At 32.4% G+C, this 18130-nt stretch overlaps 1 protein-coding gene across 1 annotated transcript; it reads left to right on the forward strand.

The window, feature by feature from the left end:
• The first annotated feature begins 9303 nt into the window (after window positions 1-9303).
• Window positions 9304-15185, forward strand: LOC119612013. Its single transcript, XM_037967718.1, has 3 exons — window positions 9304-9582; window positions 10127-10247; window positions 14943-15185. The coding sequence occupies exons 1-3, from the start codon at window positions 9495-9497 to the stop codon at window positions 15058-15060; spliced, it is 327 nt and encodes a 108-aa protein (XP_037823646.1). The 5' UTR covers window positions 9304-9494; the 3' UTR covers window positions 15061-15185.
• The last annotated feature ends 2945 nt before the right edge of the window (window positions 15186-18130 follow it).

Genomic DNA, 18130 nt, shown 5'->3' on the forward strand with positions numbered 1-18130 from the left:
AGTCTAGTCTATAGTCTAGTCTATAGTCTAGTCTATAGTCTAGTCTATAGTCTAGTCTATAGTCTAGTCTATAGTCTAGTCTATAGTCTAGTCTATAGTCTTTCTATAGTCTAGTCTATAGTCTAGTCTATAGTCTAGTCTATAGTCTAGTCTATAGTCTAGTCTATAGTCTAGTCTATAGTCTAGTCTATAGTCTAGTCTATAGTCTAGTATATAGTCTAGTCTATAGTCTAGTCTATAGTCTAGTCTATAGTCTAGTCTATAGTCTAGTCTATAGTCTAGTCTATAGTCTAGTCTATAGTCTAGTCTATAGTCTAATCTATAGTCTAGTCTATAGTCTAGTCTAGTCTATAGTCTAGACTATATATAGTCTAGTCTATAGCCTTGTCTACAGTCTATTCTATAGTCTTGTCTATAGTCTAGTATATGATATAGTCTATAGTCGAATCTATAATCTAGTCTATAGTCTAGTATATACATAATATAGTCCCATAGTCGAATCTAATGAGTATAGATAGTATAGTCTATCTAGTCTATAGTCTAGTCATAGTATAGTCTATAGTCTAGTCTATAGTCTAGTCTATAGTCTAGTCTATAGTCTAGTCTATAGCCTAGTCTATAGTCTAGTCTATAGTCTAGTCTATAGTCTAGTCTATAGTCTAGTCTATAGTCTAGTCTGTAGTCTAGTCTGTAGGCTTATCTATAGTCTAGTCTATATTTTATTCTTTAGTCTAGTCTATAATATAGTCTTTAGTCTAGTCTATAGTCTAGTCTATAGTCTAGTCTATATTCTAGTCTATAGTCTAGTCTATAGTATAGTCTAGTCTATAGTCTAGTCTATAGTCTAGTCTATAGTCTAGTCTATATTCTAGTCTATAGTCTAGTCTATAGTCTAGTCTATAATCTAGTCTATAGTCTAGTCTATAGTCTAGTCTATAATCTAGTCTATAGTCTAGTCTATAGTCTAGTCTATAGTCTAGTCTATAATCTAGTCTATAATCTAGTCTATAGTCTAGTCTATAGTCTAGTCTATAGTCTAGTCTATAGTCTAGTCTATATTCTAGTCTATAGTCTAGTCTATAGTCTAGTCAATAGTCTAGTCTATAGTATAGTCTATAGTCTAGTCTATAGTCTAGTCTATAGTCTAGTCTATAGTCTAGTCTATAGTCTAGTCTATAGTCTAGTCTATAGTCTAGTCTATAGTCTAGTCTATAGTCTAGTCTATAGTCTAGTCTATAGTCTAGTCTATAGTCTAGTCTATAGTCTAGTCTATAGTCTAGTCTATAGTCTAGTCTATAGTCTAGTCTATAGTCTAGTCTATAGTCTAGTCTATAGTCTAGTCTATAGTCTAGTCTATAGTCTAGTCTAGTCTAGTCTATAGTCTAGTCTAGTCTATAGTCTAGTCTAGTCTATAGTCTAGTCTATAGTCTAGTCTATAGTCTATTCTATAGTCTAGTCCATAATCTAGTCGATAGTCTAGTCTATAGTCTAGTTTATAATATAGTCTATAGTCTAGTCTATAGTCTAATCTTCTTATAAACTAGTCTGTAGTCGAGTCTATAGTCTCTCTATAGTCTAGTCTTTACTTTTGAGTCATATTATTTCTCACACATCCCTCGTTTATTTCGTTATTTATGTTTGTTTTTGTTTTTTGTAAATTTTTGTTTTTATTTATTTTTTTGCAAATCATGTATGACTATTATTTGCATAAAAAAGCAAACATTTATCATTTGATTTGAGCTCAACATTCAAAAATTCTTCTTTTTATTCATTCATTCTACGTATCAGGAAAATTTCACTTGTAGCAGCGTTTGGGTGTTAAATTTGATTATAACAAGAGAAAAAAAAAACGTGAAAAAACAGCTCATAAATAATAAATAATAAAAATAATTTTGTATTTTTTTTAAGACATCACAAAAAAAAGTTATTCTAAGGTCATTTGTTGAGTGTTTGCTGTTGGTTTGAGGCTCTGAACTAAATGCTGGAAAAAATTGGTTTTTATCTTGAAAGAAAAATCTATGAATATATTAGTGTTTGAAGATATTGGCCAGCAGTTTGTGGGAGGTTAATGTTGAATAATATTTTTATGTCTAGAAATTTTCTTGCATATTGAATTTTTGTGGTTGTGAACTTAAGAACCGAAGATAATGAGTTTCATTTAGATTTGATGGTGATGAGATAAAGTGAAGTCAATGTAAGATAAATAATTTGTTTCAATAAGTAAAGATTTCTTGGGGCATTTGAAACAACCCAGCGATCATTTCAATTGACATCTTATAATGTTTGAAAATATTCCTCTTTTTATTTTTTCCTGCTTTATTTACAACTGCGTTTTCTTCCACGTTCATTGACATGCAATGACTTTATGTCAATTTGTCTGATAAATTAAATGATGCTTAATTAATTTGTTGCATTTTCTCTTTATTATGTTGTCTATATATGTTGCAGCAACAATATTTAATTGTTCTAGACTTATAGAGCAACAGATGTCAACAACTCTAATATAAATTCCGTTCTAGTTCAGTTCTAATTCAGTTCTAGTTCAGATCTAGTTCAGTTCTATTTCAGTTCTATTTCAGTTCTAGTTCAGTTCTATTTCAGTTGTAGTTCAGCACTAGTTCAGTCCTAGTTCAGTTCTAGTTCAGTTCTAGTTCAGTTCTAGTTCAGTTCTAGTTCAGTTCTAGTTCAGTTCTAGTTCAGTTCTAGTTCAGTTCTAGTTCAGTTCTAGTTCAGTTCTAGTTCAGTTCTAGTTCAGTTCTAGTTCAGTTCTAGTTCAGTTCTAGTTCAGTTCTAGTTCAGTTCTAGTTCAGTTCTAGTTCAGTTCTAGTACAGTTCTAGTTCAGTTCTAGTTCAGTTCCAGTTCAGTTCTAGTTCAGTTCTAGTTCAGTTCTAGTTCAGTTCTAGTTCAGTTCTAGTTCAGTTCGAGTTCAGTTCTAGTTCAGTTCCAGTTCAGTTCTAGTTCAGTTCTAGTTCAGTTCAGTTCTAGTTCAGTTCTAGTCTAGTTCAGTTCTAGTTCAGTTCTAGTTCAGTTCTAGTTCAGTTCTAGTTCAGTTCTAGTTCAGTTCTAGTTCAGTCTAGTTCTAGTTCAGTTCTAGTTCAGTTCTAGTTCAGTTCTAGTTCAGTTCTAGTTCAGTTCTAGTTCAGTTCTAGTTCAGTTCTAGTTCAGTTCTAGTTCAGTTCTAGTTCAGTTCTAGTTCAGTTCTAGTTCAGTTCTAGTTCAGTTCTAGTTCAGTTCTAATTCAGTTCTAGTTCAGTTCTAGTTCAGTTCTAGTTCAGTTCTAGTTCAGTTCTAGTTCAGTTCTAGTTCAGTTCTAGTTCAGTTCTAGTTCAGTTCTAGTTCAGTTCTAGTTCAGTTCTAGTTCAGTTCTAGTTCAGTTCTAGTTCAGTTCTAGTTCAGTTCCAGTTCAGTTTCTAGTTCAGTTCTAGTTCAGTTCGAGTTCAGTTCTAGTTCAGTTCGAGTCAGTTCTAGTTCAGTTCTAGTTCAGTTCGAGTTCAGTTCGAGTTCAGTTCTAGTTCAGTTCTAGTTCAGATCTAGTTCAGTTCTAGTTCAGTTCTAGTTCAGTTCTAGTTCAAATCTAGTTCAGTTCTAGTTCAGTTCTAGTTCAGTTCTAGTTCAGTTCTAGTTCAGTTCTAGTTCAGTTCTAGTTCAGTTCTAGTTCAGTTCTAGTTCTGTTCTAGTTCAGTTCTAGTTCAGTTCTAGTTCAGTTCTAGTTCAGTTCTAGTTCAGTTCTAGTTCAGTTCTTGTTCAGTTCTAGTTCAGTTCTAGTTCAGTTCTAGTTCAGTTGTAGTTCAGTTCTAGTTCAGTTCTAGTTCAGTTCTAGTTCAGTTCTAGTTCAGTTCTAGTTCAGTTCTAGTTCAGTTCTAGTTCAGTTCTAGTTCAGTTCTAGTTCAGTTCTAGTTCAGTTCTAGTTCAGTTTAGTTCAGTTTAGTTCAGTTCTAGTTCAGTTCTAGTTCAGTTCTAGTTCAGTTCTAGTTCAGTTCTAGTTCAGTTCTAGTTCAGTTCTAGTTCAGTTCTAGTTCAGTTCTAGTTCAGTTCTAGTTCAGTTCTAGTTCAGTTCTAGTTCAGTTCTAGTTCAGTTCTAGTTCAGTTCTAGTTCAGTTCTAGTTCAGTCTAGTGCAGTTCTAGTTCAGTTCTAGTTCCAGTTCTAGTTCAGTTCATAGTTCAGTTCTAGTTCATTCTAGGTCAGTTCTAGTTCAGTTCTAGTCAGTTCTAGTTCAGTGATAGTTCAGTTATAGTTCAGTAGGTTCATATGTTCAGTTCTAGTTCAATTTTAGTTCAGTTCTGTTCTGATTTAGTTCTAGTTTCAGTTCTAGTTCAGTTCTAGTTCAGTTCTAGTTCAGTTCTAGTTCAGTTCTAGTTCAGTTCTAGTTCAGTTCTAGTTCAGTTCTAGTTCAGTTCTAGTTCAGTTCAGTTCAGTTCTAATTCAGTTCTAGTTCAGTTCAGTTATAGTTCTAGTTCTAGTTCAGTTCTAGTTCAGTTCTAGTTCACTTATAGTTCAGTTCTAGTTCAGTTCTGTTCAGTTCTAGTTCAGTTCTAGTCAGTTCTAGTTCAGTTCTAGTTCAGTTCTTTTAGTTCTAGTTCAGTTTTCTAGTTCAGTTCTAGTTCAGTTCAGTTCAGTTCTAGTTCAGTTCTAGTTCAGTTCTAGTTCAGTTCTAGTTCAGTTCTAGTTCAGTTCTAGTTCAGTTCTAGTTCAGTTCTAGTTCAGTTCTAGTTCATTTCTAGTTCAGTTCTAGTTCAGTTCTAGTTCAGTTCTAGTTCAGTTCTAGTTCAGTTCTAGTTCAGTTCTAGTTCAGTTCTAGTTCAGTTCTAGTTCAGTTCTAGTTCAGTTCTAGTTCAGTTCTAGTTCAGTTCAGTTCTAGTTCAGTTCTAGTTCAGTTCAGTTCTAGTTCAGTTCAGTTCTAGTTCAGTTCTAGTTCAGTTCTAGTTCAGTTCTAGTTCAGTTCTAGTTCAGTTCTAGTTCAGTTCTAGTTCAGTTCTAGTTCAGTTCTAGTTCAGTTCTAGTTCAGTTCTAGTTCAGTTCTAGTTCAGTTCTAGTTCAGTTCTAGTTCAGTTCTAGTTCAGTTCTAGTTCAGTTCTAGTTCAGTTCTAGTTCAGTTCTAGTTCAGTTCTAGTTCAGTTCTAGTTCAGTTCTAGTTCAGTTCTAGTTCAGTTCTAGTCAGTTCTAGTTTTGGTTCAGAAAATAAAAAACTGTAACTGAGTTCGGTTAATATACAGACTTCTCATATTAAAATATTTTCTATACCAAATTATAATTACAGAAACAAATTAAAGAAATTTCTAATTTGAAATTTTCCATTAAAATTATCTTTTCTTAACTATTTCTATTATTCAGTTATGACAAATTTAAAGGTTTGTTTTATGATTTACGATCACTTTTTTACTTCTTAAAGGCAAGCTGGGTGAAGAAATTTGTTCAAGAACTGTTAGAAATTCAGTTGAAAACTATTCGATTTTGGAAAATACAAACGTCAAGTTTTAAAAAACAATGCAGTTGTTTTTAGTGACAGTAGCAATATTAGCCTGTTGTCATAGCATTAGGGCACAAAAGTGTTAGTTTTTTTAAATATCTTTATTATATATCAATAGAAAGGAAATGTAAGATACTTTTTTTATTTTATTTTTAGCTGACAGTAAACTAGGTTCATACAAATGTGATCAATTATACTATTCGGGTAAGTTTTTTTTACTAAAACTGACTGTTGAAATTTTATATATATTTTCTGAAATATTACTTTAAAAAATATTTCCAGGCTTTCCTAATATATGCAAAAATAAAAAATATTTTTTCTTTAGTGAATTATGCGACTTTGAATGCAATAATCAGGGAGAGCTAATGTTGGTTTAGAAATAGTAATAGTAAATCGATTAAACTATATGTATATTTCTTTTACATTTTTAGAACGAAAGATTGTAGATGCACCATTTTTAAAAATCCCGATGAATTTTTATGTGAGGATTTGTACTGTGATTCGGGTAAAACTACAACACCCTCTAGAATATAGACTTTGATTCAATTAAGATATGGAATTCTCTGCTTCCACAAAATGATTGAAATCGATATTGCAGTTTTACTTAAAAAGTTAACATAGAAAATTATTTTAATCCACATATATTTAAAGCATATGTATAACATCTAATAGAATCTAAGTGCAAGGTATAAAAAACATATAAAAAAATTTTTTCACAAAAACATTTTTTTCTTAAACAAAATGGAATTTTTTTTGTATTATATCAAAAACGCAATATTAATAATATAATGTCATTAAAAAATAATTGTAAATCATCTCAAAGTTTAAAAATAGTTTTCTAAATCAAATGACACTCACTTTGGGTCAAACAATTAAATTGATTTGAATAATAATAATAATAAATAACAAGAAGATATAACACATATTCCAGACAAATAATAAAAACCCACTAAGGAAATTCATAACAAATTAAGCTAAAGTTGGAAATATGCGGTAAAGATGGACAAAAAAACACCATACAGTTCAAACATTATAAAATAGACCAGACTGTATCCCACAGACTAGAACTGAACTAAAACTGAACTAGAATTGAACTAGAACTGAACTAGAACTGAACTAGAACTGAACTAGAACTGAACTAGAACTGAACTAGAACTGAACTGAACTAGAACTGAACTAGAACTGAACTAGAACTGAACTAGAACTGAACTAGAACTGAACTAGAACTGAACTAGAACTGAACTAGAACTGAACTAGAACTGAACTAGAACTGAACTAGAACTGAACTAGAACTGAACTAGAACTGAACTAGAACTGAACTAGAACTGAACTAGAACTGAACTAGAACTGAACTAGAACTGAACTAGAACTGAACTAGAACTGATCTAGAACTGAACTAGAACTGAACTAGAACTGAACTAGAACTGAACTAGAACTGAACTAGAACTGAACTAGAACTGAACTAGAACTGAACTAGAACTGAACCAGAACTGAACTAGAACTGAACTAGAACTGAACTAGAACTAAACTAGAACTAGAACTGAACTAGAACTAGAACTGAACTAGAACTGAAATAGAACTGAACTAGAACTGAACTAGAACTGAACTAGAACTGAACCAGAACTGAACTAGAACTGAACTAGAACTGAACTAGAACTAGAACTAGAACTAGAACTGAACTAGAACTAGAACTGAACTAGAACTGAACTAGAACTGAACTAGAACTGAACTAGAACTGAACTAGAACTGAACTAGAACTGAACTAGAACTGAACTAGAACTGAACTAGAACTGAACTAGAACTGAACTAGAACTGAACTAGAACTGAACTAGAACTGAACTAGAACTGAACTAGAACTGAACTAGAACTGAACTAGAACTGAACTAGAACTGAACTAGAACTGAACTAGAACTGAACTAGTACTGAACTAGAACTGAACTAGAACTGAACTAGAACTGAACTAAAACTGAACTAGAACTGAACTAAAACTGAACTAGAACTGAACTAGAACTGAACTGAACTAGAACTGAACTAGAACTGAACTAGAACTGAACTAGAACTGAACTAGAACTGAACTAGAACTGAACAAGAACTGAACTAGAACTGAACTAGAACTGAACTAGAACTGAACTACAACTGAACTAGAACTGAACTAGAACTAGAACAGAACTAGAACAGAACTAGAACAGAACTAGAACAGAACTAGAACAGAACTAGAACAGAACTAGAACAGAACTAGAACAGAACTAGAACAGAACTAGAACAGAACTAGAACAGAACTAGAACAGAACTAGAACAGAACTAGAACAGAACTAGAACAGAACTAGAACAGAACTAGAACAGAACTAGAACAGAACTAGAACAGAACTAGAACAGAACTAGAACAGAACTAGAACAGAACTAGAACAGAACTAGAACAGAACTAGAACAGAACTAGAACAGAACTAGAACAGAACTAGAACAGAACTAGAACAGAACTAGAACAGAACTAGAACAGAACTAGAACAGAACTAGAACAGAACTAGAACAGAACTAGAACAGAACTAGAACAGAACTAGAACAGAACTAGAACAGAACTAGAACAGAACTAGAACAGAACTAGAACAGAACTAGAACAGAACTAGAACAGAACTAGAACAGAACTAGAACAGAACTAGAACAGAACTAGAACAGAACTAGAACAGAACTAGAACAGAACTAGAACTAACTAGAACATGAACTAGAACAGAACTAGAACAGAACTAGAACAGAACTAGAACAGAACTAGAACAGAACTAGAACAGAACTAGAACAGAACTAGAACAGAACTAGAACAGAACTAGAACAGAACTAGAACAGAACTAGAACAGAACTAGAACAGAACTAGAACAGAACTAGAACAGAACTAGAACAGAACTAGAACAGAACTAGAACAGAACTAGAACAGAACTAGAACAGAACTAGAACAGAACTAGAACAGAACTAGAACAGAACTAGAATTGAACTAGAACTGAACTAGTACTGAACTAGAACTACAACTGAACTAGAACTGAACTAGAACTGAACTAGAACTGAACTAGATCTGAACTAGAACTGAACTAGAACTGAACTAGACCTGAACTAGAACTGAACTAGAACCGAACTTGGACTGAACTAGATCTGAACTAGAACTAAACAGGAACTACTCCAGACTTTACTATAGCTTAGACTATGGTCTCTATTATAAGTTTATACTATAGTTTACCTATAGTAGCGTGTCGTTGTTTATAAATTCCTTAGGGATCCAAACAATAACAACTAAACTTTTCAAAGGTGTCAAGATTTTATCTTGAGTCTTTTCAATACAATGGCGTTATATAGTATATTTTTGCTCGCAAAAAAAGAAAACATTGTAATCGCATTAAAGCTAAATTTGTGTACAATTATTATCAATTGACGACAATTTACAGTTGAGGAAAAAATGTAAAGAAGAAGAGCATAACAAAAGAAAGCAAAAAAAAAAAAACAAACGAAAAGAGATGGGTTAAGAAAACGAGGGTGTCGAGTAAAGTTTGCGAAGTAAAAAGTAACGGAAAAACAGATTTTAAAACTAAAACTTTCTAGAGATTAAATACTGAAAGAAGAAATGGGATTTTTCCTTAAATTTTACTATATCCTTTTAACTTTGAGATATCTGTAGGGAGTTTTGTGTATAAAGTTAGGGTGTCTAAGAAATCGTGTTTGCCTATAGTGGTTATCTGACGTTTATGCTTTAAATCTCGTTTGAGAAGAGAGTTTGAGAGCAAAATCTTTAGTTTAACTTTTTATTTATTTGATTTATCTGTTCTATGTTTGAAAACTGTCTCTGATAATTTCAGATAGTTTTTTTTTCGCGCTTAGTCCTCTTAGTAGACTTTCTAGAAGCGGTAGTGTTCTAAACGTTCGAAGTAAAGTGCGGTAGTTTTGTTTGCAAATAAAAAAAGGCGTTAATTTCTTGCGATTTTAAATTTCAATTTGAAATTTTCAATAACTGAGCAATATGATTTAAATGCTATGAAAAAACGAAAATGGAAATATTTTATCAAAAATCTTTATGGAAAATAATACGTTTATTAATCATTTTATTTATATTCTATAGTCATTTAATAGAGGCTGGTGGGTATAATAAGTGATAAAAGAATAAAAATATTGAAAAGGGAAAAAAATGCTTAAAAGGCAAAAAGTTCTATGTGCTTTTTTGAAAACTTTTAAAACTACAGAAATTTTTACAGAAAATCTTGTCATTCAATTTGGAATTAGCAGAGCAAATCCTGTAAAACACAATTTTTTTCAAAAATTCCACATAGTCCTTTTTAGCCATCAAGGTGTTATAATATAAAATACATTAAATTTGATATCCCCTCTTATAATATTTCCATCTTTTTTCAATCTCTTTTTGATCTGCCTGTATTTCTTCCTTGATGCCCGGGTTATAATTTCATTTTACACACAAAACGTGCCATTATAAATATTGTACAATTTATATGCAATTGCTGTTGTTGCCTTGTTGCAATTGCTGTTTTTTGCTGCCTGCCGTTACTCCTCTAACAACAATTGGTATCAAATTTTGGCTTTTGGCATTATAACTACCAACAACAACAACAACGCCATCAAACTACCACTTGTACTGCCGACATAAACAATTTCCATTACCATTTAGGTTGGAGTTCTCAATGTTGGAAAAAACATAATTCCGGTTCAATACAAACGCCCGATGGTGAATTTCGACGCCCATTTGGTATTTTATGTACATATCAGTGTTTTTTGTGGTTTCAGCCAGTGTAAGTTAGATTTTTATTTTGTTTGTGTGTGTGTGTGTTTAGTAGTTTATTGTGGTATTTGTTTTTTTATGGAAAAGTTAAAAGGAAGTGCAAGCTAAAGTTTTAACCCTAGAACTGAACTAGAACAGAACTAGAACAGAACTAGAACAGAACTAGAACAGAACTAGAACAGAACTAGAACAGAACTAGAACAGAACTAGAACTGAACTAGAACTGAACTAGAACTGAACTAGAACAGAACAGAACTAGAACAGAACTATAACAGAACTAGAACAGAACTAGAACAGAACTAGAACAGAACTAGAACAGAACTAGAACAGAACTAGAACAGAACTAGAACAGAACTAGAACAGAACTAGAACAGAACTAGAACAGAACTAGAACAGAACTAGAACAGAACTAGAACAGACTAGAACAGAACTAGAACAGAACTAGAACAGAACTAGAACAGAACTAGAACAGAACTAGAACAGAACTAGAACAGAACTAGAACAGAACTAGAACAGAACTAGAAAGAACTAGAAAAGAACTAGAACAGAACTAGAACAGAACTAGAACAGAACTAGAACAGAACTAGAACTGAACTAGAACAGAACAGAACTAGAACAGAACTAGAACAGAACTAGAACAGAACTAGAACAGAACTAGAACAGAACTAGAACAGAACTAGAACAGAACTAGAACTGAACTAGAACTGAACTAGAACTGAACTAGAACATAACTAGAACAGAACTAGAACAGGACTAGAACAGAACTAGAACAGAACTAGAACAGAACTAGAACAGAACTAGAACAGAACTAGAACAGAACTAGAACAGAACTAGAACAGAACTAGACAGAACAGAACTAGAACAGAACTAGAACAGAACTAGAACAGAACTAGAACAGAACTAGAACAGAACTAGAACAGAACTAGAACAGAACTAGAACAGAACTAGAACAGAACTAGAACAGACCTAGAACAGAACTAGAACACAACTAGAACAGAACTAGAACAGAACTAGAACAGAACTAGAACAGAACTAGAACAGAACTAGAACAGAACTAGTACAGAACAGAACTAGAACAGAACAAGAACAAAACTAGAACTGAACTATAACTGTCAATAGATCATTCTTGAAATCTTTATATATCTATGGATCACTCTACAATATTCCAGTATAAAGATCACTCTATAGAGCAGTCTGTATATCACTCTATAGAATACATCAGTTCGTAGAATAATCTAGAGATCACCCGATTGATCAGTTTATAGAATAGTCTTAGATCACTTCATAGGCCAGTCTATAGATCAGTTTATTAACTAGTGTTGAAATCAATATATTACCCAGACATCAGATCACTTTAAAGACTAGGTATATATCACTTAATAAACCATTTTACAATCTCTGTAGATATGTCTTCAGATCACTTTATAGACCAGTCTGTAGAGTGTATAAATCACTGTAGACCTGTCTGCAGATTACTTTGTAGAACAGTCTATAGATCAGTCTGTAGACGATTCTGTTGTTTAGTCTATAAACCTGAAAGGACACGGAAAAGTTGTAGGCTTTTCCGTGTCGTTTCTTTATTCCTATCGAAACATTTGCGTTTGTTTTGAATAAATGAATATATTTTGTCTGTGCGTACTAAATTGTTCAAGTACTAAATATTTTAGTTTACTACTTTTTTTCGTTTTTTTTTTTTCTTTTTATGGTTTTTATTTTTATTGTAAAGTGTAGTTATTTTTTTGTGTTAGATTAAATGTTTTTCATTTTGCTAACTTTTCAATTATGTTGTTATTTTACAAAAAGAAAGAAATAAACCGAAATAAAACAATTTTATACGTTTTGCGTACTTTTTTGTTGTGGCGCAAATATAGTTTTATCAAACAACATTTTGTTTGAATGGATTAACAAAGAACAATTTAGTTTATGCATTTCTTTTAATAAACGTGCCGCGAATTTTCATAGAAAAAAATATTTTTAAATATACATAAATAATTTCTTTTTACAACAATTTTTTACTGATTGATCATTCAATGAGGGGCTTAAATTTGAAATAAAATACAAAGGTTGCGTACATTTCCTATTAAGGGGCTAAACGTTAGTTGGAAAACTGTTTTTAAATAAATAAATTTAAAGAATTTCTAAAAATTACCAAAATAGTACAGAAAAAGTACTTTTTGATAAATTTATAGACTAGACTATAGAATAGACTATAGACTAGACTATACACTGGACTATAGGCTAGACTATAGACTAGACTATGGACTAGACTATAGACTAGACTATAGACTAGACTATATACTAGACTATAGACTAGACTATAGAATAGACTATAGACTAGACTATAGACATGACTATAGACTAGAGTATAGACTAGACTAGACTAGAGACTAGACTATAGACTAGACTATAGACTAGACTATAGACTAGACTATAGACTAGACTATAGACTAGACTATAGACTAGACTATAGACTAGACTATAGACTAGACTATAGACTAGACTATAGACTAGACTATAGACTAGACTATAGACTAGACTATAGACTAGACTATAGACTAGACTATAGACTAGACTATAGACTAGACTATAGACTAGACTATAGACTAGACTATAGACTAGACTATAGACTAGACTATAGACTAGACTATAGACTAGACTATAGACTAGACTATAGACTAGACTATAGACTAAACTATAGACTAGACTATAGACTAGACTATAGACTAGACCATAGACTAGACTATAGACTAGACTATAGAATAGACCATAGACTAGACTACAGACTGGACTATAGACTAGACTATAGACTAGACTATAGGCTAGACTAGACTATAGACTAGACTATAGACTAGACTACAGACTAGACTAGACTATAGACTAGACTAGACTAGACTAGACTATAGACTAGACTATAGACTAGACTATAGACTAGACTATAGACTAGACTATAGACTAGACTATAGACTAGACTATAGACTAGACTAGACTATAGACTAGACTATAGACTAGACTATAGACTAGACTATAGACTAGACTATAGACTAGACTATAGACTAGACTATAGACTAGACTATAGACTAGACTATAGACTAGACTATAGACTAGACTATAGACTAGACTATAGACTAGACTAGACTATAGACTAGACTATAGACTAGACTATAGACTAGACTATAGACTAGACTATAGACTAGACTATAGACTAGACTATAGACTAGACTATAGACTAGAGTATAGACTAGACTATAGACTAGACTATAGACTAGACTATAGACTAGACTATAGACTAGACTATAGACTAGACTATAGACTAGACTATAGACTAGACTATAGACTATACTATAGACTAGACTATAGACTAGACTATAGACTAGACTATAGACTAGATTATAGACTAGACTATAGACTAGACTAGACTAGACTAGACTATAGACTAGACTATAGACTATAAACTAGACTATAGACTAGACTATAGACTAGACTATAGACTAGACTATAGACTAGACTATAGACTAGACTATAGACTAGACTATAGACTAGACTATAGACTAGACTATAGACTAGACTATAGACTAGACTATAGACTAGACTATAGACTAGACTATAGACTAGACTATAGACTAGACTATAGACTAGACTATAGACTAGACTATAGACTAGACTATAGACTAGACTATAGACTAGACTATAGACTAGACTATAGACTAGACTATAGACTAGACTATAGACTAGACTATAGACTAGACTATAGACTAGACTATAGACTAGACTATAGACTAGACTATAGACTAGACTATAGACTAGACTATAGACTAGACTATAGACTAGACTATAGACTAGACTAGACTAGACTAGACTAGACTAGACTAGACTAGACTAGACTAGACTAGACTAGACTAGACTAGACTAGACTAGACTAGACTAGACTAGACTAGACTAGACTAGACTATAGACTAGACTAGACTAGACTATAGACTAGACTATAGACTAGACTATAGACTAGACTATAGACTAGACTATAGACTAGACTATAGACTAGACTATAGACTAGACTATAGACTAGACTATAGACTAGACTATAGACTAGACTATAGACTAGACTATAGACTATAGACTAGACTATAGACTAGACTATAGACTAGACTATAGACTAGACTATAGACTAGACTATAGACTAGACTATAGACTAGACTATAGACTAGACTATAGACTAGACTATAGACTAGACTAGACTAGACTATAGACTAGACTATAGACTAGACTATAGACTAGACTATAGACTAGACTATAGACTAGACTATAGACTAGACTATAGACTAGACTAGACTATAGACTAGACTATAGACTAGACTATAAACTAGACTATAGACTAGACTATAGACTAGACTATAGACTAGACTATAAACTAGACTATAGACTAGACTAGACTATATACAAGACTGTAGACGAGACTTTAGACTAGACTATAGGCCAGACTATAGACTAGACCATAAACGAGACTATAGACTAGACTGTAGACGAAATTATAGACTAGATTATAAAGCAGACTATAGGCTTGACTATAGCCTGGAAAACGAATACTTATTTACCAGTTTCAGTTACTAATCAGTTACCCAAGTAGCGGTTTTACTATTAATCAATTAACCGGTTAACGATTATTCGTTTTAGAATTTTCTTTTAATATTAGCACTTTTTCTCTTTTCAGCTTCCCCTACTGTGAATTCATATTTGATTTAAGAATGTCTCGTCACTTTACTACTTTACCCGATTGCTATGAAATCCATTGCAATGAAACCTTTACATTTTTCAGCGATCCCAAGTGAAAATAATCATTTCTTTTTTCTCTATGTTTAATACTCAAACTAAAGCAAAACCAACATGCATATAATCGACATATAAATTTTAGTGTTTAAATTAAATAAACAAATAAATATTAAATAAAATTTAATTAAAAAACATTGCGTATATATTTTTTTTTTTTTTGAATAAAACATGTTGAAGCCAACTACAGCACACAGTGTTATAGCAGCCAGTTAAAGTAGCATAATAAATGAACCATAAAATTGCAGTTTTTTTCGTTTGACAGTGGCGCAGCCAATTTCACACTCAACGGTTAAGTCCAGGTCATGTTTGTTTGTTTGTTTACGGCAATATAGTGGGAAAGAACAAAAAGCTTAAATTGCTCAAAAGCTAATGACCTGATTTTCAATTTAGCAACAAAATGCAAAGCATTACCAGCAAAGTGTTTATTTTATTTGAGAATCAAACTTAAATGGCCTTCAATGATCAATGTCACTTGTTTTAAATTGCTCGGGTAACACAAAGAAAACAATCACAATCACACTCACAAATCTAGATAAAAAGCTGTAAAAAAGTCATAATATTAAATCAAATAAATGTGCAACAGCCACCGAATTTTTAGGGGAGGGTTTAGCAGATATCCATCAACGCTTTTTTTCCAGTTTTTAAAAAGCAAAAGTGTTGAATAGTTTTCTTTTCTTCTTTGTTTTCAAATTTCAATTTCATTTCGGTTGTTGCAAAAAAATATGCAAATGTTTTCGTTGACAGCTTTAAGTGAGAATTGTTTTTTTAGTATTGAGTCAAACCATCACTTGGACCATAAAATGCAAATGTTAGCAACAAATACCCTTGGCAAGGACGATGGGTTAGACTTTAGACGAGCTGCTAATTGAAAATTAACAAATCAAAGGAAGATAGAAAAATAATACAATTTAAGGACTATAAAGACTAGACTATGGACAAGACCACAAATAAAACTACCGACTAAACTATAGACTAGACTATAGACTAGACTTTAGACTAGACTATAGACTAGACTATAGACTAGACTTTAGACTAGACTATAGACTAGACTATAGACTAGACTATAGACTAGACTATAGACTAGACTATAGACTAGACCATAGACTAGACTGTAGACTAGACTATAGACTAGACTATAGACTAGACTATAGACTAGACTATAGACTAGACTATAGACTAGACTATAGACTAGACTATAGACTAGACTATAGACTAGACTATAGACTAGACTATAGACTAGACTATAGACTAGACTATAGACTAGACTATAGACTAGACTATAGACTAGACTATAGACTAGACTATAGACTAGACTATAGACTAGACTATAGACTAGACTATAGACTAGAATATAGACTAGACTTAGACTAGACTAGACTATAGACTAGACTAGACTATAGACTAGACTATAGACTAGACTATAGACTAGACTAGACTATAGACTAGACTATAGACTAGACTATAGACTAGACTATAGACTAGACTAACTATACGACTAGACTAAGACCTAGACTATAGACTAGACTATAGACTAGACTATAGCCTAGACATAGACTAGACTAATAGTACTAGACTATAGACTAGACTATAGACTAGACTATAGACTAGACTATAGACTAGACGTATAGACTAGACTATAGACTAGACTATAGACTAGACTATAGACTAGACTATAGACTAGACTATAGACTAGACTAGAGACTAGACTATAGACTAGACGATAGACTAGACTATAGACTAGACTATAGACTACTATAGACTAGACTATAGACTAGACTATAGACTAGACTATAGACTAGACTATAGACTAGACTATAGACTAGACTATAGACTAGACTATAGACTAGACTATATAGACTTAACTAGAGACTAGACTATAGACTAGACTATAGACTAGACTATAGACTAGACTATAGACTAGACTATAGACTAGACTATAGACTAGACTATAGACTAGACTATAGACTAGACTATAGACTAGACTATAGACTAGACTATAGACTAGACTATAGACTAGACTATAGACTAGACTATAGACTAGACTATAGACTAGACTATAGACTAGACTATAGACTAGACTATAGACTAGACTATAGACTAGACTATAGACTAGACTATAGACTAGACTATAGACTAGACTATAGACTAGAGACTATAGACTAGACTATAGACTAGACTATAGACTAGACTATAGACTAGACTATAGACTAGACTATAGACTAGACTATAGACTAGACTATAGACTAGACTATAGACTAGACTATAGACTAGACTATAGACTAGACTATAGACTAGACTATAGACTAGACTAGAGACTAGACTATAGACTAGACTATAGACTAGACTAGACTAGACTATAGACTAGACTATAGACTAGACTATAAACTAGACTATAGACTAGACTATAGACTAGACTATAGACTAGACTATAGACTAGACTATAGACTAGACTATAGACTAGACTATAGATAGACTAAGACTAGACTAGAGACTAGACTAATCGACCTAGACTATAGACTAGACTTATAGACTAGACGATAGACTAGGACTATAGACTAGACTATAGACTAGACTATAGACTAGACTTGACTAGACTAGGGACTAGACTATAGACTAGACTATAGACTAGACTATAACTAGACTATAGACTAGATATAGACTAGACTAGGACTAGACTTGACTAGACTATAGACTAGACTATAGACTAGACTATAGACTAGACTATAGACTAGACTATAGACCTAGACTATAGACTAGACTATAGACTAGACTATAGACTAGACTATAGACTAGACTATAGACTAGACTATAGACTAGACTATAGACTGAGACTATAGACTAGACTATAGACTAGACTATAGACTAGACTATAGACTAGACTATAGAACTAGACTTAGACTAGACTATAGACTAGACATAGACTAGACTATAGACTAGACTATAGACTAGACTATAGACTAGACTATAGACTAGACTATAGACTAGACTATAGACTAGACTATAGATAGACTATAACTACTATAGACTAGACTATAGACTAGACTATAGACTAGACTATAGACTAGACTA

Source organism: Lucilia sericata, unplaced genomic scaffold (genome assembly GCF_015586225.1).
Source record: "Lucilia sericata isolate MDLA Ls3-8-SP2 unplaced genomic scaffold, ASM1558622v1 Contig001581F_arrow, whole genome shotgun sequence".
Taxonomy (NCBI): Eukaryota; Metazoa; Arthropoda; class Insecta; order Diptera; family Calliphoridae; genus Lucilia; species Lucilia sericata.